The sequence below is a fragment of the Nomascus leucogenys genome, chromosome 13, assembly GCF_006542625.1.
Source record: "Nomascus leucogenys isolate Asia chromosome 13, Asia_NLE_v1, whole genome shotgun sequence".
Classification (NCBI taxonomy): Eukaryota; Metazoa; Chordata; class Mammalia; order Primates; family Hylobatidae; genus Nomascus; species Nomascus leucogenys.
In genome coordinates this window covers 86,583,331-86,607,398 of record NC_044393.1, presented here as the reverse complement: position 1 = coordinate 86,607,398, position 24,068 = coordinate 86,583,331, and the positions used below count along the sequence as shown (strand labels likewise).

The window sequence follows — 24,068 nt, the reverse complement described above, 5'->3', positions numbered from 1 at the left end:
TGCCGATTATTCATTTTGAGGACAATATGATGAGTGGCGCATGCATATTAAGTTATTGGAAATGCGATTAAAGATTAGAATGATCCTATGGAATCACGTCTTCAAGAAACAGGATACTTCAGGTTGAAGACTTTGGATTTATGCAATGGAAACTAGTTTTTTTGCTGTTTAAAATATTTTAGTTTAAAAAATCTTTTGGCTTTTGAACAGAGGAATAATATGGTGGAATTTAATGTGCATATGATTCAGATGGGAATTGTGTTAAAATGCAGATTCTGCTTCACTAAGTCGGGGCGGGCCTTAAGATGCTGCGTTCGTAACAAGCTCGCAGGTGCTGAGACTGCTGCTCAGAGAACCATACTCTGGTTAGCAGGGCCTTACTGTGACCAATAGAAAAATAGATAGTTTTTGTTAAATCTTGAGTTTTGCCTTTTAATAATTTACTTATTCCACTCACCTGCTTTTAGATATAAAGCATTCCTATCTCCTTCTGTCTTTGAAACTTAGGCTTTAGACTTTTTTTTCCTTTTTTTTCTTTTTTTTTCATTTTTAACTTGCTAGTCGTCTGTTTTTTAAGTAAATTACTGGACAATATTGCCACCTACTGGCAAGAAAAATAGCTTTTTTTCTTTATATAATCTTTTACTTGTGTAAGAAAATCATTTTGAAGGAATGTATTGGGATGAACTATGTAAGGACTGCTTCTATGTCTCTCTTTTAAGAAATCCCATATTTTAAAACTCTTTAATTTTTTTTCTAAATTGATACATTCTTTTTGTACATACTTATGGAGTACATATGCTATTTTGATAACATTTATGGCATGTCTAGTGATCAAGTTAGGGTATTTAGCACATCTATCACCTCAAACATTTATCATTTCTTTGTGTTTGAAATATTTCAAATCTTCTAGCTATTTTGAAATGTACAATATACTGTTGTTAAGTATAGTCACCCCACTGTGCAAACACTAGAACCTATTTCTTCTATGTAATTGTATGTTTGTGCTCACTATCCAACCTTTGGTCATCCCCCACGCCCACCACACCCTTCCCAGCCTCTGGTAAGTATCATTCTACTCTCTACCTCTGTCAGATCCACTTTTTTAGCTCTATTACATACGAGTGAGAACATGTCAATTTTTGTCTTTCTGTGCCGGGTTTATTTCACTTAACATAAGGACCTCCAGTTCTATCTTTGTTGCTGCAAATGACAGGATTTCATTCCTTTTTATGGTCAAATAGTATTTTATTATGTATATATACCACAGTTTCTTTACCCATTCTTCCGTTGATGAACACCTAGGTTGTTAAATCTCTTCATTTAAACTTAGCAGTAATTGTCTCTTTGTTTTTCCAACACTCTTAACGTAGTGATGACACTGGGTGTTTTGCAAAGCTGTAGAGCTTGGTAGCGCTGCTGCTATTATTTTATTGGGATTTGAATTATTTGAGGAATCAAGGACCAAAATTTCAACTTTTTAATTTAATTTAATTTTTTTGAGACGGAGTCTTGCTCTGTCACCCAGGCTGGAGTGCAGTGACGCGATCTCAGCTCACTGCAACCTCCACCTCCCGGGTTCAAGCAATTCTCTTGGCTCAGCCTCCCAAGTAGCTGAGATTACAGGCATGTGCCACCACACCAGGCTAATTTCTGTATTTTTAGTAGAGACAGGGTTTCACTATGTTGGCCAGGCTGGTCTGGAATGCCTGACCTCGGGTGATCTGCCCGCCTCGGCCTCCCAAAGTGCTGGAATTACAGCACTGTGCCCAGCCAAAAATTTCAACTTTGAATACCTCCTTCTGTGGAAAGAGATAGTAAGTGTAAGACAAGGTTTACTCCAGTGCAGTCCCCTCCTATGTGTGGAAACTTTTGAGTACTAGAGAAATAGATCCCTCCCTTACACTTCTGTTTGCCTTAATGTCAAAACTTAGATTTTTCTTTGAGGTCCTGGACTCATTAGCATCTTTCTGAGCTTTATAGAATCCTGTGATACCTCTCAGTGTTTCCTGCTTTCATGCTGTCTCTCCCTCACGTTCTGTCATGACTTTCTCTTCCTGTGACCTAGACTTTAACTTCAGGGTAAAGCAATGTTCTGACCTCTAGGACGATTCTAGCTGGTCATCCCTGAGAGCCAAGGGATCCAGACCCTGGCTTTGCACACTGTTCGATGTGGAATCCTAGGGTAGAGGTATGGCAGGAGTTGGATCCTTGGATTACAGGTCCCAGGGTCTTTATCAGTAGGGTGATCGAGGAAGAGGTATCCAGTCTGTGGACAGACACATGCCAGCTGAGTTTACACCACCATCTGGGAATAGGCTTTCTCAGACTAGGGCCACCTCTCCTAAGTCAGGGGCCAGTCACATCAAGGTGGGGAGAAGGGGAAGACAGAAAGAGTAAATAACTTCAGGTGAGAAATTTGAGTCCCAAAACGGTTTCTAAATAATTGGACAAACAACTTTAATGAAGTGGTTACTTTTTTGCAGTACTGGAAACTTCTCAACCTAGTGGTAATTCAAGGATCATTATGTTTAGATAAAAGTTTAGGCTCCTAAGGTTTAGAGTAGGCAGGGAAGAGGGCAGAGGGCAGTCAATAGATGAGGACACTTGTCAAAATCCAGCCCCAATATCTTCTTGTCCAGCTAGCCTCAACGGATGGAATTAAAACAACCAAATGACGAATCTATGGAAAGTCCTATTTCTGAAATTATAATATTGGTGGGAGGACTGGGCAGCTGAGACCCAAACTAGCTCCGGTGATAGGTCTGGTTCCTTAATCTGTAGCCAGAGTGATGTATATAAAAAAAGTCAGTCTGGGAGAAAAAAAAGGTGGTCTGAATCTCTTAATTAAGACTTTTGAATGACTCCTTGTTTTCTATAAATTAAAGCCTAAGCTTCTCAGCGTACATTATTTAAACCACAACTCACTTCAGCTGTCTCCTCTCTTGCAACTCCCTATCTCATGGTTCAGAAAAGTGAACAGAATATAGCTTTTTCATGGGATGTCTTGCTGTTTCACACCTTTTGTGCCTTTACCCTGAAGTTTCTTCATCTATTTGAGGTGGAAAGAAACAGTTAACTCTACTCATTTTTCAAGACACATTTCAGATATTTTACTTACAACGCCTTCTAATCTCTCAACTTGGGCTTATGAGTGTTTCCTTTGGGCACTCATCATCCTCAGCAGACATCTGTATCAGAGAAGTTCCCATCTTTAGTGAATTAATTTATTTTGTATTGCTCTCCTTCCAGTAAATTCTGAGATCCCGACGGCACACAAGGACAGAGTAGGGGCCTAATACGTATTTATCGAATAAATGAGGCATTCTGTTTGGATTGTTTGAAGCAGTTTGAAATAATTATTTCTTAAGCCCTTCCTCTCATTAATGTATTTTTTCTCAGGCCTTTCTTATTGTCTGGGCAGTTGTTCTTTCTATAATCTAGATAATGCCTGCATGATATAAACCAAGACTTCGTAACATAGCAGAGTTTCAGCCTACACTAGAGTTATGGTGCTTTGATGAAGATTGATGAGCTGTTTGAACCCACCCATTCTTGACTGCTTCTCCACACCCCCTTTCCTTTATGAATAATGCACAGAACTTCCTTCTGAGAGCAAGATCATCTCTGTCTTGTTCATCTCTGTATTCTCCTACCTAAAACTGTGCCTGTCACATAGTAGGTGAATGAATGAATCTTGTTCAATCCAGCCACTTTTTGGGAATTTTTATTCTCCTGTTGCACTCCCTCCCTAGTACTTGCTGCTTGGAAGAATAATGTTCTTTTCACTCCTTAGGAATACCCATTCTTATAAGATCTAAAAAAGTTCTGTGGCCAGTGAGGTATATCTACAACAGCATGCATGGATTGGGGTTGGCATATAAGCTGTTTTTTTTCATTTAGAGAAAATTAGACTCTTGCACAAAAGTTGCAGTTTTTGTGTTTGGCATTATAGCATGTGATAACTATGAGTGTGTTGGAGAGTTGTTAGTGACAGGTGTCTAAATGAGCAGATTTAATCCTACTATTGAGGAAGAAATGAATTACCCTTCTCCTGGTGAATTAATATTTGTCAAACCGTTCAGTTACATTTGATAAATTACCTCTATTAAAGCTTTAAAATGACTTAACCTAGAGGTAACAGCAGAGTTAATAGAATTCATTTAAATGTGTGAGTTAGAGCTTTGTTTCTCCACCCACTAGGTGGAGCATTTTTTCAACGCTTTCTTTTAGATACTTATCGTTTTTGGTAATAAATACCATATTTTGGAAAGAAGATTACTTTTTAAAAGATGTAATTATATCATGCCTGAATGTCAACTTCAACAGGGTAGCCATGCCTGGCTATGCAAGTTATCTCTACACAATTGCAGGGATGTTATTCCAATAGACTGCAATAGAAATGGCACCTCTGTGGCCACTCAGACCTTTTAGAGAAATTCAAGTTTAAGGAAAACAGCCTCTCAATGCTTTTTATTTTTATTTTTTGGAAGATGTTAATTACCTATTAATATTTGCATAATAGAGAGGCTGAAACTGAGATATGCACTCTACTATAGCAAAGGTGGAAAGGAGTAATTAACATCAACAATTCAAACTACTCTAGCAATCTAAAACTGAACAAAGAATTTTCTAGCAAGTCAGTTGGAAATGTTTTATAAATTAGTTGGTCATTAAAATAACTCCTGCGTTACCTATTAAACATGAAAGATTATTCGAGATAATCCCAAACACACTTTATAGCAAGGCTCAGCATGAGAAGAGGGAAAATGATCCAGTATTTAGTGTGTATATATATCTAAATCTATGTTTGAATTTGATAGGAAGCAAAATATGTCATTTGGTGAAACTGAAGGATTCGTTGTAATTATTAGATAGAATGTGATTCCTAAAATTATAGCAAGCACATGATAAGGCAGAACTTCTAAATTATAGGTTTGGCTGGTACATGCAACAAAAGACCTGCATTGGCCTATGTAACAACAGGAGTAACAATGTGATAATTATAAGCTACACTTTAGAGCTCACATTCTCAAGTGTAATTTAATGAATAGATTAACAGGCTGCAAAAAAGAAAAGGATTAACATTAACAAAGGGCTGTTTTGTGCCATCTACTGTGCTAGATACGTGACTGCTACTGATTCATTTAATTCTCATACTCACCCTGGAAGGTGGACATCCTTTCTATTTTATATACTGCATTTCTGCAAGGTTATAAATGCTCATGATTACTCAGAACACTAAAGTTAGTTTGACCTCAAATCTCATACTATGTCCACTATACTAGGATGACTCTTAAATGCAGCTTATTAGATATACAAACCTAGGCATATTTTAAAGAGCAATGATGATATCTACTAAAACAACAATATTATGAGCAACAAACTCGGCTCAACTGGTCAAATATTATTTGCTATGGGTGATAAAATGGGGCATCCTACTCATTTTTAAAGCTCTTTTGGTATTGCTTGATAAAAAGATCCTTCTTGCATTTTTTGTTTGCTCAATCCACTTTAAAAATGATCTCTAAAGTGACCTTATATCTGCTGTAATGATGATCTCTATAAATGTCACAGTTACTTAAAATGCCCCGAAAATGTTCATGTGAGAGAGAAGTGTTCGGCTTAAACAAACCAGTATAGGCACGGAGATTGAAAATGTCAAAGTAACCTGTGATCTTACTAAGGAAGTTTTATATGTGTATAAAATAACTGGGAGCCTGGGATACTTTTGCTTCAGTTAGAAAAAACTATTTCTATAACATTACATTAATACTTAGCGAATACTGCCCATATGTTATACAGACAATCTGTACAATAAAGTGAAAATTAATGTCAAATTACATAGACTAATAACTTTTCTATATGGATTTTCATACATTAATGATAGTAAAATAAATAGTATTCATTAAGGGCTTACTGCATTTTAAACACTGTGATGTACTTCCCAAAAATTATGGCTTTTAATCCTTGCAACAAGTCTACAAACTGGGCATTCTTATCTCTGTGTTAAAGAAAAGGTGGGCTGAGCTAAATGAAATGAAGAAACTTGCCCAGAGTTACACCGGTTAGATAAACATCTGACCTGACATTCAACCTATGGATATCCATGACCAAAGCCCGTGATTTTAACTACTCTTCTATACTGCTTATAATTAGATATTATTTTATTTATTTATTCATCATTCATTCACTCACTTATTTTTACTTTTTGAGACAGGGTTTCACTCCTGTCACTCAGGCTGGAGTGCAATGGTGTGATCTCGGCTCACTGCACACTCCGCCTCCTTGGCTGGGACTAAAGGCGTGTGTCACCACACCTGGCTAATGTTTGTATTTTTTGTAGAGACGGGATTTTGTCATGTTGCCCACGCCAGTCTCAAACTCCTGGGCTCAAGCGATCCACCTGCCTCAGCCTTTCAAGGTGCTGGGATTACAGGCGTGAGCCACCGTGCCCTGTGTATTATTTTAAATAAAAGTATTTATTTTTTAAATGAGCAGTTATTCTTGGGAAATTTCTTCCTATTATTGCCTTTTTGTGTATTTATTTTTTACAGGGAACCAAAGTCCTGCAGATGTTCATGTGGTACCTGAATCCACGGCAAGTCTTTGATCTTTCTCAGGAAGGGCCAAAAGATGCGTAAGTCTGGAAATATTCTCCATGGTCCATATGTATTTTAGGCAAGTGAGAATTTTCTGCTTCATTATCTGATTACCTTGTGAGGTATTTCCTGACCATCTGTCATCTACTTTCTCACCTGTACTCTCCTTCCTTTAAAACTTCATCTAAAGTTCTCTCCTACTCTAGATTGGCTTAGTTCCCTTCAAAACATATCTTCCCAGCTATTAACTCAGGATACGTCTAGTGTGTTTGTTACTTACGTATGTGTAACTGTAGGTTGTTCTCCGCAAATCTGTGAATTGAGAAAGGACTCATTGTTTTTCTATTTCTTCATGTACAACTTTGGAGATGCACATTAATGGAATGTAAATGTATGTCTGTGGAGGGTGGAGCCATGTTTGTTTATGAACATTTGAACTGAAAAGAGAGAGTGTGTGTGTGTGTGTGTGTGCGCGTGCTTGTGTGCGAGAGAGAGAATCAATTGATTATACCTGAGGACTCTGTACAAATGTGGGGAAGACATATTAATTCCTGCTCAATCCCTTTTTTGAGCTTCCTAGAAATCTCATTCTCTGCTTGTTAGAAGTGTTTAAAGTAAAGTCTAGATTGTAGGTGACCCATATCTTGTTTCTCCCCTTTGGTGGAGAGGCACGCAGTGGAAAAGACCAAGGACACTTCTGCTGTTCTCTGGTTCCCTGTTTTAAATTCATGTACTAGGATAGTTCAGATGTTATCTGATAAGCGTTAGAACACAAAGATACCATTTATTTTTTAATAAGTAACAATATCAGAGGAAAAGGTGATTTCTAGAGAAATAGTATTCTTGTATAAAATGGATAAATTACTTATTTTAAGCATGCAGATTAGGAAATATGAAAATTAATTTGTTATTTTCTTAATGTATAAATTTCTTTGCCAGTTGAGTTTGCTGCAAGATTCTTTCTCTCTCTGTCCCATAATACACACACACACACACACATATATATATTTATTTATTTTTATTTTCTGTACTTGATTATGCTAAGGCAAATCTGCTATCCTGGCATGTGCCATTTTAGGAGCTTATTTTTCTTAAGATTTTATCACTTTAGTTAGACCCTAGAGAGACACTTGAGAGGTCACCATAAAGAACATGGTAGGACAGGAAATATTTTTAGGAAAAAACCATATTTTGTGATTTAAATAGGTGATATTTTCTAGATTACAGCCTCTAGCAGCTTCCCCTAAGCAAAAGATTTAGCAGGGGCAGTGTCAATGCATTTTCCTGAGAGCCAAGAGGAAAGACAAAATGATCTTATTTCAAGCAGAGAAGTTTGAAATAAAGAAAAATCAGTCAATCTTCCCACTTTGGGTTGGAGGTATAAGTGGTGTGTAAGTAACTGAGCTGAGAGAGAGACTAGATGGAATTGTAGATGTGATACCTGTGTTCACATCTGATAGTGGGGAAGCCTCCCCATCTCGCTGAAAAAGATTTCTTAGGATTAAGAGTAGAAAGTATAAGTTAGAAAAAGTAAATACATCCAGGGAAAGCTAATAAATATAAAGAGGGGATATATAAGGACTATTGATTATCAATTAATGATGATTTTCTTGGGGAAAGGAGAAGAGGAAATGATGGGAAAAGAAAAGGAAGTCAAAACTAATGAGGAAAATAACGTTGACATATAATAGAAGTTATGGGAAATAAAGGACATCCTAAAATCCCTTAAATTCCAGCGTTGAATTATTTATTCAAAAATAATGTCTGATGCCTACACCTGTTCCACTTGTGGGAGTCATTCTTCCTGTGGTTACTTGGGACTTATGATAGCATTGTCATCCTCATGATTATACATTTTCTCCAGCGGACACCACCCCTACCCATGTTGTCCTCTGCTTTCTCTCTGCTCTAGCCAGTGAAATGTTCTTTTGTTTACTTTTTCTTCTATTTCCTCTACAGGCTTGAATTGTATAGGAAAGTACCAAATCTGCGAATTCTGGCCTGTGGTGGGGATGGAACGGTAGGTCCCTGAAAGAAAATCCAGTTCTCTGCCAATTCTATCTTTCTTATTGTTTTCTTGTGGCACTTCTTTTTAGTCATTGCCCAGTCTTTCTAATCCCCTAACACATGTATATCTGTCATGTGAATCATAGCCCCTAAGAGTAACAAGGGACTTTGTTATTGTCCTTATGAATACATACTTGATTGTTCTAATGTGTGTTTCACTCCCTCGACTATGCTGTATTCTTTCCTGTGCCATGAAGTAGGGATGTGGTCAAATCCTTAAAATGAAGATTATAGATAGATAAATTCCTTTTAAAATATAAGCTGAACTGTTTCCATTTATTCTTAATAATTTGGCCACAGTAGGGAGAAATACGTGGGCACAATTGAATTATTACATTTTTTTTTTTACTAGTGGGAATAAAACTCAGAATATTGACTATTGTTTTGCCTTAAAGATTATTAATTGGTCCTATTTATATTCTTTTTTGTTGATATATTTTACATGTATTTGGGGTATGTGTGATATTTTGTTTTATGCATAGAATGTATAATGATCAAGTCAAGGTTTGGAGGTATCCATTACCTAGAGTATCATTTCTATGTGTTGGGAACGTTTCAAGTTCTTTTTTCTAGCTACTTTGAAATATATAATACATTGTCGCTAACTGTACTCACCCTACTCTGCCATTGAACATTAGAACTTATTCCTTCTGACTGTATGTTTGTATTCATTTATGAAAAAAGGTGGAATTGGGCTGAAGGTTAATATCATGGATATATTTTCTCCTGTTTATTATGCCTCATCTGTTTTCTCCATTTGGCCTCTACTACTTACGGTGATATAGTTAACAAAGTAAAGAATTGAGAATCATGACATTTAGATTGTGTTGTCTGGTTCTTTTTCTTCCGGATTTGGAATCTGATCTCATAGGATCTACGATTGTATTATGAACTATCTTTAGCTTTTCTCTAATTTCCCTAATTAGAATGTTTTATTCTCAAAGGTAGCAACAAAATCTTCAAATACTGTCTCTCTTAGCACGTAAGCACTTAATGTAGGGTTGGATACACATTATATACCAATAAATGCAATGAGAATGAAATAGAACTGTGATTTTTATTGGTCTCTCAGATACTGTGTGGAGAGTAAAAACAATGTTCAGTTGGGAAAAATAGTCTTTATCTTTATTCAAGGTTCATATTACACATTATTAGTTTATAAAATTCATTATAATGTCTTACAGCAAAGAAGCCAAACCTATTTAACTTTTTTAAACCCAACGTTTTTCAAAATTGTTTGGCCGTGGAATTTTTTTTCCCCACACAATACCAATTTCAATTGATTTTAGTGTTCTAGGGAGATAAATTTAAGGGATATGCTAGGGCAAAATTTCCCAACTTTCTTTAGTAAGAATTACATCCAAATGAACCCTCTGAGGATGGATATACTGTGTGCTTCCTAACTCAAGCATCCCCCAGCTTAGTTATCTTTAATGAAAGGGTAAACTCACTGTGACTCTTTACCATATCCAGTTATCTTCCTTATTTTAACATCTACTTGCCTTCTCATATGACTTCAGCATCTCACTCACATCTTTTCTCCTTTTCTAAACCTCAGTAACAAAAACAGATAAGTTGAGGATGTCGTCCTTTCTCTTTCTTAACTCAAATCCACATAAGCTACGCATAACATCCCCAGATCTTGGACTTCTTTGTTGCCTTGGGTGCTCCATCTCCCAGGCCTCCCTTTCTCCATGGAAACTCCCATTCCACCTCTCCCTCCCTCATTCTCTTTCTTTTCTTCTTCCTTTTCTTTTCTTTTTTTTTTTTTTGAGATGGAGTCTCCCTCTGTCGCCCAGGCTGGAGTGCAGTGGCACAATCTCAGCTCACTGCAACCTCTGCCTCCCAGGTTCAAGCAATTCTCTTGCCTCAGCCTCCCGAGTAGTTGGGACTACAGGCACGTGCCACCATAGTGGGCTAATTTTTGTATTTTCAGTAGAGATGACATTTCACCGTGTTAGCCAGGATGGTCTCGATCTCCTGACCTCGTGATCCACCCGCCTTGGCCTCCCAAAGTGCTGGGATTACAGGTGTGAGCCACCGTGCCTGGCCAAAAAAATCTTGACCCCTTATAATAATTTGCCCGTTTTCCTTCTTTACTCAGCAGGTATGTGGAGGAAGCACTGTGCTAGGTCTTGTAGTATTGAGATATTCTCTGTAATTAGATGCATATTTGAAAGTATGGGATTCCAATGAATAAAGGATAAAGAGGAAAGAGAGCCAAGTCCACACACTTGTGAAACGTATAATTATGGGGCCTGAGCCAAAGTCCAAAAGGAAAATAAATGAAAAAACAGAAGAATAGGACAACCACCAGTCTGTTCTGTCAAGTAAACAAACCAAAAAAGGAGTTTCAAGAAAGAGGCAGTAGTTACATTTTTAAGGAGAGACTGAAAAGTTACCATGGAATATGGAATTTCAAGAAAGCAGTTTCAATAAAGTATGTGGGACAAAACCCAGAATGATGAGTAAGTGAAAGTTGGTACAATCTTAATAAATTCCTAATGGCCAGATCCGATTACAGTTTCGAATGTCTGTGATCTCGCTGATGCCATTGTCAGCCTCCTGACATGTAGACTACCTACTTCTCCTACTTTTCATATCCAGTCTTTTCAAGCAACTTCATTAATGATACCATAACTTATGAATATTCCAGAAGGGTAACTAATTTTTTTTTAATGTGGTAGGTACGTTTTCCTCTTAGGGACATTATCTATCTTTTAACTTCTGTTTTTACCTCCTCTGATGTAATTCACAAACGTACTAGTCATTTACACTTGGGTGCCGCATGGCCATTTGCATTCAGCATGCCTAAAATAAAAGTAGTACATTTACCCTAGAGTTGGTGCATTTAAACTAATTATTTTTGTCAGTGGTAACATCTGTAGTTAAAATACTCAGAATCAAAACTTTGCTTATCTTGTACCTTATGTAAACCCAAGTTTTATTTAATTTACCTTGTTAGAATAAGATGTTTTGTGAAAAACACGGGGTATATGAAATGTTTATCATGGTATGTGATTGATATTTTTTTGTTTTGTTAGTTTAGAAAATGAAACTTTTAATTGTGGGTGGAGGCAGAGTTTATATAGAGGAAACAGCCTGAGGAATTCATAAAGAAAACTGCTGGCTTTAGGCAAGTGGAGTATAATTCTGAATTCAGGTATATATTTGACATAAGGTATTCAGCCTTTAGTTAGTGAGCACATCTATCACTGTAGAAGCTAGCAGAATGCTGCCAGTAAAGTGACAAAGCTTAGGGAGAAATCAGAAATTGAATATTTTTCACTGACTAGGATAAGGCTATATTACCCCATAACCATATTAGTTTAAATTAAGAGCATTATTTAAGGTATAGAAAGTATTATTTAAGGTATAGAAAGTTTGCATTACTTTGGAAAAAAGTTCTTAGGCTTCAATATTAGCTACTTTAATTGTATATTATTTAAAAAATACATGAAAGGCCAGGTGTGGTGGCTTACGCCTATAATCCCAGCACTTTGGGAGGCCGAGGTGAGTGCATCACTTGAGGTCAGGAGTTTGAGATCAGCTTGGCCAATTTGATGAAACACCATCTCTATTAAAAATATAAAAATTAGTCAGGCATGGTGATACACAGCTGTAATCCTAGCTACTTGGGAGGTTGAGGCAGGAGAATCGCTTGAACTCAGGAGGTGGAGGTGGCAGTGAGCTGAGATTGCGCTACTGCACTCCAGCCTGGGTGACACAGTGAGACTCTGTCTCAAAAAAAAAAAAAAAAAATATGAGAAAGCAGAGGGATACATCCCCAATAATGCACTTGGAAGTGGAGGTGAAAGAGGTGATTCTGCCCTCATTTCTGTGACCTTTGGCAGGTTCCTTAACCTCTTTTGAGACCTTCTAAATCTACAAAGAAATGCATTCAGATCTCTAAGGTTCTTATAGCTGTAGCATTATAATAATATAGGCTATTGTTCAAGGGAACTTTAATGCAAGCCAGATTTGTACAATTTTGAATTTTCTAGAAGGTACTTTTAAAAAGGTAAAAAGCAGGTGAAATTAATTTATAATATATTTTATTTATCTAAAATAGTATCATTTCAATATATGTTAATTTATAAATGTTGTTAAGATATTTTATGTTCTATTTGTACAGTCTTCAAAATCTATCATATATTTTATACTTACAGCACATCCAATTTGGATTAGCTATATTCGAATGCTGGATCACCACATGTGGCCAATGGCTGCTGCGTTGGACAGTGCAGGTGTAGTCTCTTTGTTACTGGCTTGCACAGTTCAGAGGCTGTCACATAGTTACAGCTGTCAGATGGTCTGATCCCATTTTCAGATCTCTTGGCTGCAATAAAATTCAGCCAACTCAAGAATGATCTCAAACCTTCATGTTTATAAGTGAGAAATAGCCTGTTTTTGGTCATGTGATTAATTTGTATTTTCTCACTTCCTTGGCCACACTGACACCTATTCAACTCCCAATGGCTGTCACCCTGCTGAAATATTGACGAGCACATGAACTGATCTCCTGAGGCTCATGTACTCTCATTATGGCTCCTTAAGGTGTGTGACCCATGGTCCCTATCTATCTGGCTCCTGACTTTGGTGAACTTGGCTGGATCTGCAAGTCCACCTGTAACCATTTTAATTATTCCCAAAAGGCCTGACATTAAATTGACTCCAGCCATCCAATTCATGCCTATTTCTTGTTCTATTGGCTTCTCTAGATAAAAAGACATCCCAAATGGTAGACATCCCCATGCCCTGACTCACCACAGCCAGTGCAAAGAAGGAAGTATTATTTTCCTTTAATCGATAGGGACAATCCCTCATCCTAAGCCCCTTTCCTCATTCATCCTCAGCCTAGTTATATTTCATCCTCTTTCAATGAGTAAGCACACAGTGTACCTTCAGTGTGGATTCTATATTGTTTTAAGAAAAGGTCATATTCTGACTTTTATCTTGATTTCTTTTGGGCTAATTTTAAGCACATTTCTTTTAACACGTTGGCTTTATTAAGTGCAAACATACATTAAAATATCAAAAGGAAGAATTATCATGCACATATTCAAAAGGGTCCCCCAGCCATCCAATACTGTGTGGTCATTTTCTTTCAGAGTTCAGCAAAACTCTTGTTTTCCTTTGATTTCCAAACGTGAGTGTCCTTCGCTTTTTGGCCTGCATGTACTACAAGGCAGTGCAACGTGCATCTGTTCTGTTGGAAGAAAATATCAGTTCGCTGTCATCTCCACCCTTCAGCCACCCCTCATGTTAGTATACTGCAGAATGAAAATATTGTTCAAAATGCACTTGGTAAACATTCAGTGACAACTAATGCTAAAAACAGACAGATGGTGGCAGCATTGACCAGCTGCTGCTGTGCATGGCTGCTGAGGGACAAAGCGGAGGACCTGGTGTTCTCAATCTGTCAGCTCTGCTTTTCCTAGGAAGGAAGGAAAGAACTTTGCAAGCTGGAAAATCATTAGGCCCAATCAGGATAACTTTCTTCAGTTCTGGTGGAAAATATACCAAGTGCAATAAGTTGCAGTTAATTAAATAATTTAATTGAAAGGGTGCTAGGTGAGCTGGTGGAGATGATTTGGGAAAATATGAAAGCCGTGGCAGAGTTCCTGCCCATAGAACCTTTCAATGTGCAGTCTGGACTTCAGGCGGAAACAGGTTCCGGATTACTGTAAAGACAGAGCTTCCAGTAACAGCTTTAAGATCTTTTGTAAAGTTTTTCTCTAAGGACAGAGACACAGATTGTTTCCCAAGATTTTTTATGTCTCCTGCTATTGTGTGTATTTGCTTCCATTTTGTTTTTTATAGCCCCTTTTTACTGCAGGACACCTCTGCTTTTACTGTTCTTTATAGTCTGCAAAAGAAAGGCTTCCTGATTTGATGGCAGCCAAAGGTGGGGCTGATTTGCAAACTGAGGGCTCAACTTTAAGTGGAGAAATGGGAAGAGGACATTTTGCTTCTAGGAAACTGGGCCTTTATTGATGAAGTGAGAAAAGAGGAAGCAAAATCTAGCTGAGTCATAGTAGCTAATGTTAGTTTAGCATTTCCTGTTTGTCAGGCACTAGCTAAGCGATGTCTACACATGAGTTGATGAAGCAACTCTAAAAGACAGGCATTATTATTACTCTTGCTGTACACATGTGAGGGGAGCTTAGAGAGACTAAATGACTTGCCTAAACTCACCCAGCCAGTTTGTGGTGGAGCTGAGCTCCCTGCCGCTCATCTCGGTGCCCCACACTTCTGCGCTGTGCTGTCTTCCGGGGATGCTGGCGCGCTGTGCTGTCTTCCGGGGATGCTGGCTGTTGGGGAGTGGTGATAGAGCTGCTGGCTGAGAAATAGTATTCAGGAGCTGTGGAGGGGCGATATAGACCCACCTCAGCCAGAAAACTATTAGCCTAATGTTGGTTGTCTGTGGGAGAATTTCAAGACAAAACAAAATCTGTGCTGTGAAAGGCAGGAGGCCTTTGATGACTCCAAGGGTGATGGAATGACGAAATGCAAGATTTTCTGCTTATATTCAGGAGACAATGACATATTTGATCATTTGGCTACAGAAAAAAGGAGACAAAATCTGTTTATCTGGTTCATAAAGCAAATCAATTGATGAGAGGCGAAGCACCTTTACATTCACACCCTGTGTACTTGTCCTTTTCTGCATAGATCAAGGGTAAAAGGAGAAGAGATGGTGAGAAATCCACGCACCCTGTGGACTCTGCCTTTGTGAGGACTCATAGCTCAGTATCACGAGAACTCCTGACAACCTTCTCTGAGAAAACAAATAGGAACACAGCCTAGAAGATTTGAATGAGGGCTATTAGAAGACACAGCATCGGCTGGGTGTGGTGTCTCATGCCTGTAATCCCAGCACTTTGGCAGGCGGATCACTTTGAGCTCAGGAGTTTGAGACCAGCCTGGGCAATGTGGCAAAAGCCCCCCATCTCTACAAAAAATGCAAAAATTAGCCAGGTGTGGTGACTTGCACTTGTAGTCCCGCTCAGGAGGCGGAGGCTGAGGCTGGAGAGTCGCTTGAGCCCACGAGGTAGAGGCTGCAGTGAGTTGAGATTGCACCACTCCAGACTGGGCAACAGAGTGAAACTGTCTCAAAAAAGACAAAAAAAAACAAAAAAAAAACCAAAAAAAAAAACAGCATTGATTCATGGAAGTTGTGGCACACATGATGTACTTCAAAGTCATTTGGAAATTGTGTTCCATGGGCAGTGAATTAACCCCCTAACGTTCCATCTGTTTTAGTATTAGCATTCCTCCCGCAATGTGGAATTGTTTCTTTGCAAGCTCATCTTCACAGGAAGTTGCTTTATTTAAGTTTTACTTTTCTATCTCTGAATCACTTTGGTTTCTAGTGATATTGAATTGTTTTCAGGACTTTCACATGAGAGCTGGGTTTTTCTATAGATTCCTATGGCTCCATCCTGGGAAGATGGCAGGGGTATGTCATTGGGCTTTTGGGAAGTTGGGTCGAGCACTTACCAGAGAGGCTTTCTGGGCTTCTTTCAGCCCTAGCAAGTCTCAGCTTTCTGTGGGCCCGGACCTCAGACTGGTTTTCACATTCCTCCCTCTTCTCTTCCTCCCTGCTATGGGAGAGCCTTGCTCCAGGACAGCTTGCTCTCGGTAGGGGACACGCTTTTATTTCTCCATTATCAGGCAAAAGCCAAAATCCCGGCTTCCTCTGCTATTTGCAAGACCAGGAGCCAAGCTGATCCAAGCCTTCACCCCAGCTCTGCCACTTTGTATTTTTTTTCTGGCCCATTGAAGCTGTGTCTTTTTTTTTTTCTTTTTTTCTTTTCTATCATTGTTGTGTCTGAGTGAAATGGGGTATTGAAAGTGTAAACTCATAACATTTTCTTTACCCAGAAAAGAGAGACATATTTCAAGCGAGCATAAGAAAAATGTCTAATTTAAATCTGCCTGAAAGAAAATGGGCTGACTTGGGAGTACAAATCATAAAGGAGAGGTTGAATGACCGTCTCTTAGAGAAGTTTTAAAGAGAATGCCTTCTTCTTCCTTCTTTGGAAGGGGTGGTGAATTAGATTTCTACTGAGTTCTCTCATGGGTCTGTGAGTCTGGCTGTATTCAGGGCTGTTGTTTCTGCAGTTGGTGATCCCAGATGGGTGGGCTTTTTCTGAGTGTTTATGTCCTTTTTATGGCCTTTAAGACCCCTTCTTGCAGTTTATTAGATCTACTTTTACTGTGTTTAATTTGTGCTTTTAGCAGTGCAGAAACAATGTCAAGCACAAACATCAGAACTAATTTAGCATCAGGCATTTTTGTTTGGACTTAAGTAGCAAGCTTTGTTGGTATTGCACGTAAAAGAAGAAACTAAAGAAGCTCTGGGTCAGAATCTAAGGATCTGTCTGGGAGTAAGTTCCCCAGTTGAGGGAAATGGACAGACTTTTTGACATTTATAGGTCTGGATTTTTAGTTACCACACTGGGTGAACCATGTGGTCTGCCTTTTTAGAAGATAAACACAATTTTAGACATAATTGGTACACGAGCAAGTTTTATATCCTGGGAAGTCATCTTTGTGAGGGAGAAAGAATTTCAGGTGGAAGTCAGGAAAACCAAAGTTACCATGACTCTGACACTTCTAATCATTTAGTCTTGAGAAAATTCCATGGTTTTTTTTGCACCTCAGTTTATCATTCTGCAAGTTCACTGAATTTGATCAAGCAATGTTTAAGGTTTCTTCATCTCCACAGGTTCTGAAAATCACATGCCACTGTTTCCAGGAGGGTCTGGCCATATCCAGAAGGGGGTTGAGCTCTTTATTTAGAGACTCCTTACACCTTAGCAGTTTGGGGGTTGGCCACTGGCATTAGGCATTCTCTATCGTGTAAACCATGTGATACTAAGGAGGTCACTTACCCTTCCAATTCTCTGTTTCCTTATCTATAAGATGGAAATGAAAATTACATTAATATTTATCTTACAGAGAATGTTTTAAAGTTTAATACAATAATTCATTAAAGGACTTTGCTCAGGCATGGCACATAGAAAGGCATCAGTATGGGCCTGGCACGGTAGCTCACGCCTGTAATCCCAGCACTTTGGGAGGCCGAGGTGGGCAGATCACAAGATCAGGAGATCGAGACCATCCTGGCTAACACGGTGAAACCCCGTCTCTACTAAAAATACAAAAAATTAGCTGGGCGTGGTGGCACATGCCTGTAGTCCCAGCTACTCAGAGAGGCTGAGGCAGGAGAATGGTGTGAACCCGGGAGGTGGAGCTTGCAGTGAGCTGAGATCGTGCCACTGCACTCCAGCCTGGGGGACAGATCGAGACTCCGTCTCAAAAAAAAAAAAAAAGCATCAGTATGTCCATGTTTGTGTTACTGTGAACTCCTCGAGAGCAATCTTTCTACCTTATCTGTCACAGCCTAGCTCATTTATCTCTTTATTTTGGTTGCTTAGTTCAGGGTTTTATGTGAAGTAGTGTTCAATAAACGAATGAACTAGTATTTTCAAGAAGCATGACTCATACAAATATAGAATGAATACATGTCAAAAAATTTGCTTAGCTCTTTAATGAGGGAACCTGCAAGATAGTAAAGCTGATTTATCAGAACTAGAGAAAAAGAATTATGTACTTCGTATCAAAATAATTTTTCTAAGTTTGATGCAAAACTGATCAACGTCCTATGAGAGAATAAAACTATAAACTTTAAAGCAATCATCTCTTCTTGACATTTGTGTCTCTATAGGACAGAAATCTATGTTAACCTACAGTTACACAATTCTTAGATAGGCCTGTGAAACACTATTTTAATATGACATTATAAGGATATTCAAGCTCCTTTTTGCCATTTCAAATTTTGGTCAATTTTTCTAATTAGTTGTAAGACTAAACCCAAAGTATTATTTATCTTAGAAAAAGATTAAACAGGGATATGATTCTAGTATATAAGTATCAATTTCCTGCCTAAACTTATAATAGGTACTAGATCTGTCCATAATTACATTTTCATAATGTTTCATTAAGGAAAATAGAGGGATATTTAGGAAAACACTATCAATTTCCAAGATGATACTATAGAGGGCAACCATTTAATAAGTACTTACATGGGCCATGTACCATGTTACGTGCTTTATGTACATTTTAGTTTAATTAGTAAACAATCGTGTGAGGTACGTATTATTATCCCCATTTTGAAAATCAAGTAAATGAGTCTCAGTGAGGTTAAATAATTTAGTCGAGGTTATGCAGCCAGCATGAGTCAGATGGAAATTCAGTCTGATTCTGAGTTTTATATTCCTTCCTGTGCCCTGTTATACTACGAAAGTCTTAAACTCTGAGAAATTTACAAGTGTGTTTCTAGTTAAACACACACATGAATGGGTTTAGTTTTGCTTGTGTGATAGAACATGTGCAAAAGGGTCCTTTTTCCTTTAACCATTTTGAAACTGCCTGTGATAAGCGAACTATCTATTCCCTACTCACTGAATTAAAACATACATGTTTTAAAGAAAAATAAAACCATTCTGTTTAGCTCTTGAAAGCCTCTGTTTCTCCAACTGTTTTCTTTGTAACTTATTTATCTTTCTTATATCTCTTCTGGCCCCCGATACGCCTGTAGGTGGGCTGGATCCTTTCCATCCTGGACGAACTGCAGCTGAGCCCTCAGCCTCCTGTGGGGGTCCTTCCTCTGGGGACTGGGAATGACCTGGCTCGGACTCTCAACTGGGGAGGGGTAAGAACTGCTCTCCGGGGCTGCCCATATCATCAAACGACAAACCAGATTCCAGATCCACTGATGTTCTAATGGAAGAGGAGGGTACTGCTGCTGCTGTCCAAGGCATAAGTTAGAGTTGAGAATCAAAGTGCCCTTGAGCCCTTATTTGATCTGGTACCTTCTTCAGTTTAAACTTATAATTAGCTAGAAGGGAAAGGAAAGCTTGGTATGAGAGAAATATAGTGGTTAGTACACAGGCCTGCGGGTTTTTGAGGTATCCACTAAAAAACAGTGGGTGAATTTGGCCTCAAGTCTGCATGTAAAAGGATCATACAGACTTCAGTTAATCCAGGCTCTAATCCCCAGTTAGGATAGCAAATCTGGTTCAACTTTACACACCTTACTTGGGAGAGTTAAGACTTTTTTCGAGCATTTTTTTTGTTTGTTCTGATTAGTGTCATCAGAGCTTTGGCTGTATAGGTACTTACCTGTCCTTTCCACAATGAAGCCAACTTCAGGCAAGCTTGGGGGAAATTGTTCTGTAGTCACTAAACAGCCATTTATTTACTTATGTATGTTATAGTACTATGACAGTAAGAAGGCGCAATATATATACATACACTGTGTACATATACATATGCGTACATGTATACAGCCCCACCAACTTTTTTTTTTTCTTTTTTGAGATGGAGTCTTGTTCTGTCGCCAGGCTAAAGTGCAGTGGTACGATCTCAGCTCACTGCAACTTCTGCCTCCCAGGTTCAAGCAATTCTCCTGCCTCAACCTCCCGAGTAGCTGGGATTACAGGTGCCTGCCACCCTGTGCAGCTAATTTTTTTTTTTATGTTTATTAGAGACAGGGTTTCACCATGTTGGCCAGGCTGGTCTCAAACTCCTGACCTCGTGATCCACTAGCCTAAGCCTCCCAAAGTGCTGAGATTACAGGCGTGAGTCACTGCACCTGGTCCCCACCAACTTTTTATCTGCTCATGTGAGAGCATTACCTGGGCTGGGCTCTGTGAAAATTATATTCAGATGTTTAGCAGATGTTTGTTGACCTTTGGGCAAATTAACCTTCCACAGGTCTTTTTTTAAAGTAGGCAGTGTAGAATTAAAAAATGTATTTACATGGGGCAACCAAGGTTATCATCAGTGTTAACTTCTCCCTTCCAAATCAGTGCCTTAAATATCCTATTGAGGACAGTCTATCGTGCTGTCCGTAATGGATCTTCAAGGATTAAGTAGCTCCCTAACAGGGCCATTCCTCAGTGAGACTTGCCGCAGGTCATGGGAAGAATGGTGTCTTCCAAGGAGGTCAGGGAGAGGTGATTGACAGGGAATGTTAATAGACAAGCATTGTCAATCCCATCCCTTCTTGATTCTTTCCTTGCCTCTCCAAACACATTTGTTTTGTGTTTCCCCCAAATTCCTCCAGTGAGAGCCATGGGGAGTCCTGTTTTTTACTCTGATAGAAGTGGCCATCCAGCCTTCAGTATGACCCTTAATGTGTACCGGTGACTATTGGTTCTTGCTGCTGACAAAAAATATTCCTCAGCTCTAACCAGCCAGAGCTAGTGTTTCTATGTATCTTACTTATAGTATTGTCTCAAATTCTAAGTACCTCAAGGTAAAAAATTGCTCTCCAAACCTTGCTAATTTTTTTTTTTTTTTTTTGAGACAGTCTGGCTCTGTCCCCCAGGCTGGAGTGCAGTGGCACCATCTCGGCTCACTGCAAGCTCCGCCTCCCAGGTTCATGCCATTCTCCTGCCTCAGCCTCCCGAGGAGCTGGGACTACAGGCGCCCGCCACCACGCCCTGCTAATTTTTTTGTATTTTTAGTAGAGACAGGGTTTCACTATGTTGGCCAGGATGGTCTCGAACTCCTGACCTCGTGATCCACCCACCTTGGCCTCCCAAAGTGCTAGGATTACAGGCTTGAGCCACCATGCCCAGCCAAACCTTGCTAATTATAAAATAAACAGAATATAGCGGCTTGGCTCTTCCTTGCATAAAATAGCATTGGCTTCACTATTCTCCACTCTGGACAGCAATGGATATGTTCTCTGATTCCTCAGGGCTACACTGATGAACCTGTTTCTAAGATCCTGTGCCAAGTGGAAGATGGGACAATTGTACAGCTAGATCGCTGGAACCTCCATGTGGAAAGAAACCCTGACTTGCCTCCAGAAGAACTTGAAGATGGCGTGTGTAAGGTTAGAGAGTTTTTTGTTCTGCAGAAAGGAACCCCGGAGCATCTGCCTGAGCTACAGGAAAAGATTCCTGGCTGGAGAGTCATGTGCTGATGAATTCCTCTGAGATAATGTGACAGTGTTTGAGTGGATGGCTACTAGGGCTATGGGTATAATATTACCACCTAATGATTCTGCCCTATAGACCTCTAAGTACCTAGGTTCCATATCTGCTTCCAAAGCTCAGGGAGCTCTTCTCTGTCTTCAACTTCTACACTAGAAAGGCATGTATTCTGTCTTAATCATTCATGTTAATAGCAAATAACCTATGAGAAGATGAAAAAATATGTATATTTGGAAGCATTGGGCACTTGTTCTTTCAGTAGAAATATAACCTCCTGAGATTTCTGGCCTGATATAAAATATATCTTATGTTGAAGAGGTATTAACAATGCCAATGTTACCACTTGGGTGGGACTTGAAGATACCTCAATAAATGTTTTGATTTCATGTTATTTAAAAAAATTTTGACTTTTATATTCAAGCTGCATGTGTGCAAGTTTGTTTCATGGATATATTATATGATGCTGAGGTTTGGGGTATGATTGATCCCATCACCCAGATAGTGAGCATAGTAACCAACAGGTTTTCAATCCTTGCCGCCTCTCCTTCCCTCCCTACTCTAGTGATCCCCAGTATCTATTGTTGTCATCTTTATGTCCAGACTTCATGTTTTCTTTTAGTGATTGAGCTTTTATTTGAACCGAAAAGCAAACCAAGGGATATATGAGTAGTTGTAATTAGTACTGTGAGCCTTCAGTTGGTCCTTCGGTTCTAAATTATGGCCTCAATTTCAGATAAATTTGGTAGGTTTCCCTCACATTACTTTCCATTTTCCTTCTATGATTGAATTTTCAAACTCTGTATGTATAAGAATCTCCAGGTGTGTTTGTTAAAATGCAGATTACAAGGCCCAGTCACCAGAGATTCTGATTAAGTAAATGCAAGTTAAGGCCCAGGCATCCGTACTTTAAATGGTATCCCAATTATAGTGACCCATGCCGTTTATTGAGGCTAAGATTTCATGGATGTTTCCATCTTATAATAGATTAAGCCTCCTATCATTTTAGATTTAGATCAAACCAACACCCATTTATTAGCATCATGATCCTGATCAATTTAATTACATATATTATAATTTAATAGAGTTTCAAGTTTCTTACTTGGCTAAATTAGATTAAAACATGTTTTATTCTGTCTTTATGGTTTTTTCACCTAAACCATGATCCTGAAATTCTAGTAGATTTCTAGTAGATATCATGATTGCTCAGCTGAATTCAAGTTTATAATGTCACAATGTTGTTTAAACAACAAGTGTCATCTTGAGATACGAAGCTTTTTTATAATGTGTTTGACTTATAGAAATTGGATAGAAAACAGCTAAAGTATAAAGAAGAGTACCATATGGATATTTTAAGTTTCTTTTCCTACTAAACTTGGAATAGTTAGACGTGCAATAGAAATCCATATTTAATTCTCTTTCCAACAGCTTAAGAAATGGAAAGACTTCTTGGTGTAGCCAGGGAACACCAATCCAGATAATTAAAGGGTTTATTTAAAATGGGTTTTTAAAGAGATGTATGGGAAACTGGGGCAAGTTTTCCTGGAAAATGTAAATAACTTAAAAACAGACTAAATTGGGATATGATTTAGGTGATGGTGACCAGATGTTCTCCTTAGCTATCAGTAGATGTTAAGACATGGCCAAAAGAACATAAATGGTAGAGGATTGTGGCCAAAAGAACATAAATGGTAGAGGAGATGAACATGTCTGTGCTTTTGGCAGGATCACCAGCCCATGCTGTCATTACTAAGAACTGGTATTTTGTTTAAGTGCAGGAACTGGATATTCTCAAATAAGAAGGCTGAAGAGTAAGACATGATTTTGGCATTGTTCTATGTGTTTAGTTTCTCTCCCGGTCCTTCATTTAGTTGAGACCATTTCTAAGGGCTCACTTGGACTCTGAATCATTACATAGGCTTTGAATCAAGAGCTTCCATGTGGGGTCATTCCTTACTTTCATTAGAGACCAAGCCAATCCAATTTTCTTTTTTCTGCATTTATATTTCTCTTGTTCCCTCTCTTATTTCACTTTTTTCTTAATGAAAGAAAGTTCTCCTTCTAGTGAAACAGAAAATCTTGCTGATCAAGGGGCATATGAAGCACTGTAAAAAACGTACTTTTGAAATCTTGAGGGTTAAAACACTTATCTCTCAGAGAAGACAGGTACAGTTCAATTTGGGACACAAACTGGATATTTAGCTGGAAACATTTCTTGTCTTTAGTTACTTTAATATTTACCTTCCACTTGAGTTGCAGAAGGAAAAGTGGGAGAACCAGCCATTCCCATTCTCGCATTTTCCACATGCTTTCTTAATTGTTCTAACATTGAACTGAAGCTTAAAATCACAGTTTTGCAGTTTTAATGCAGGATTTGAGGCTGCAG

General features: G+C 38.6%; 1 protein-coding gene across 1 annotated transcript in view; it reads left to right on the top strand.

Moving 5' to 3' along the window:
* The window catches only part of DGKI (diacylglycerol kinase iota), a 460,711-nt gene that overhangs the window by 240,360 nt on the left and 196,283 nt on the right, over window positions 1-24,068 (top strand). The window contains exons 11-14 of the mRNA XM_030825779.1: window positions 6,558-6,640; window positions 8,562-8,622; window positions 19,279-19,392; window positions 21,448-21,585. Of these exons, the coding sequence (XP_030681639.1) occupies window positions 6,558-6,640; window positions 8,562-8,622; window positions 19,279-19,392; window positions 21,448-21,585 (396 nt within the window). The remainder of the gene's footprint in view (window positions 1-6,557; window positions 6,641-8,561; window positions 8,623-19,278; window positions 19,393-21,447; window positions 21,586-24,068) is intronic.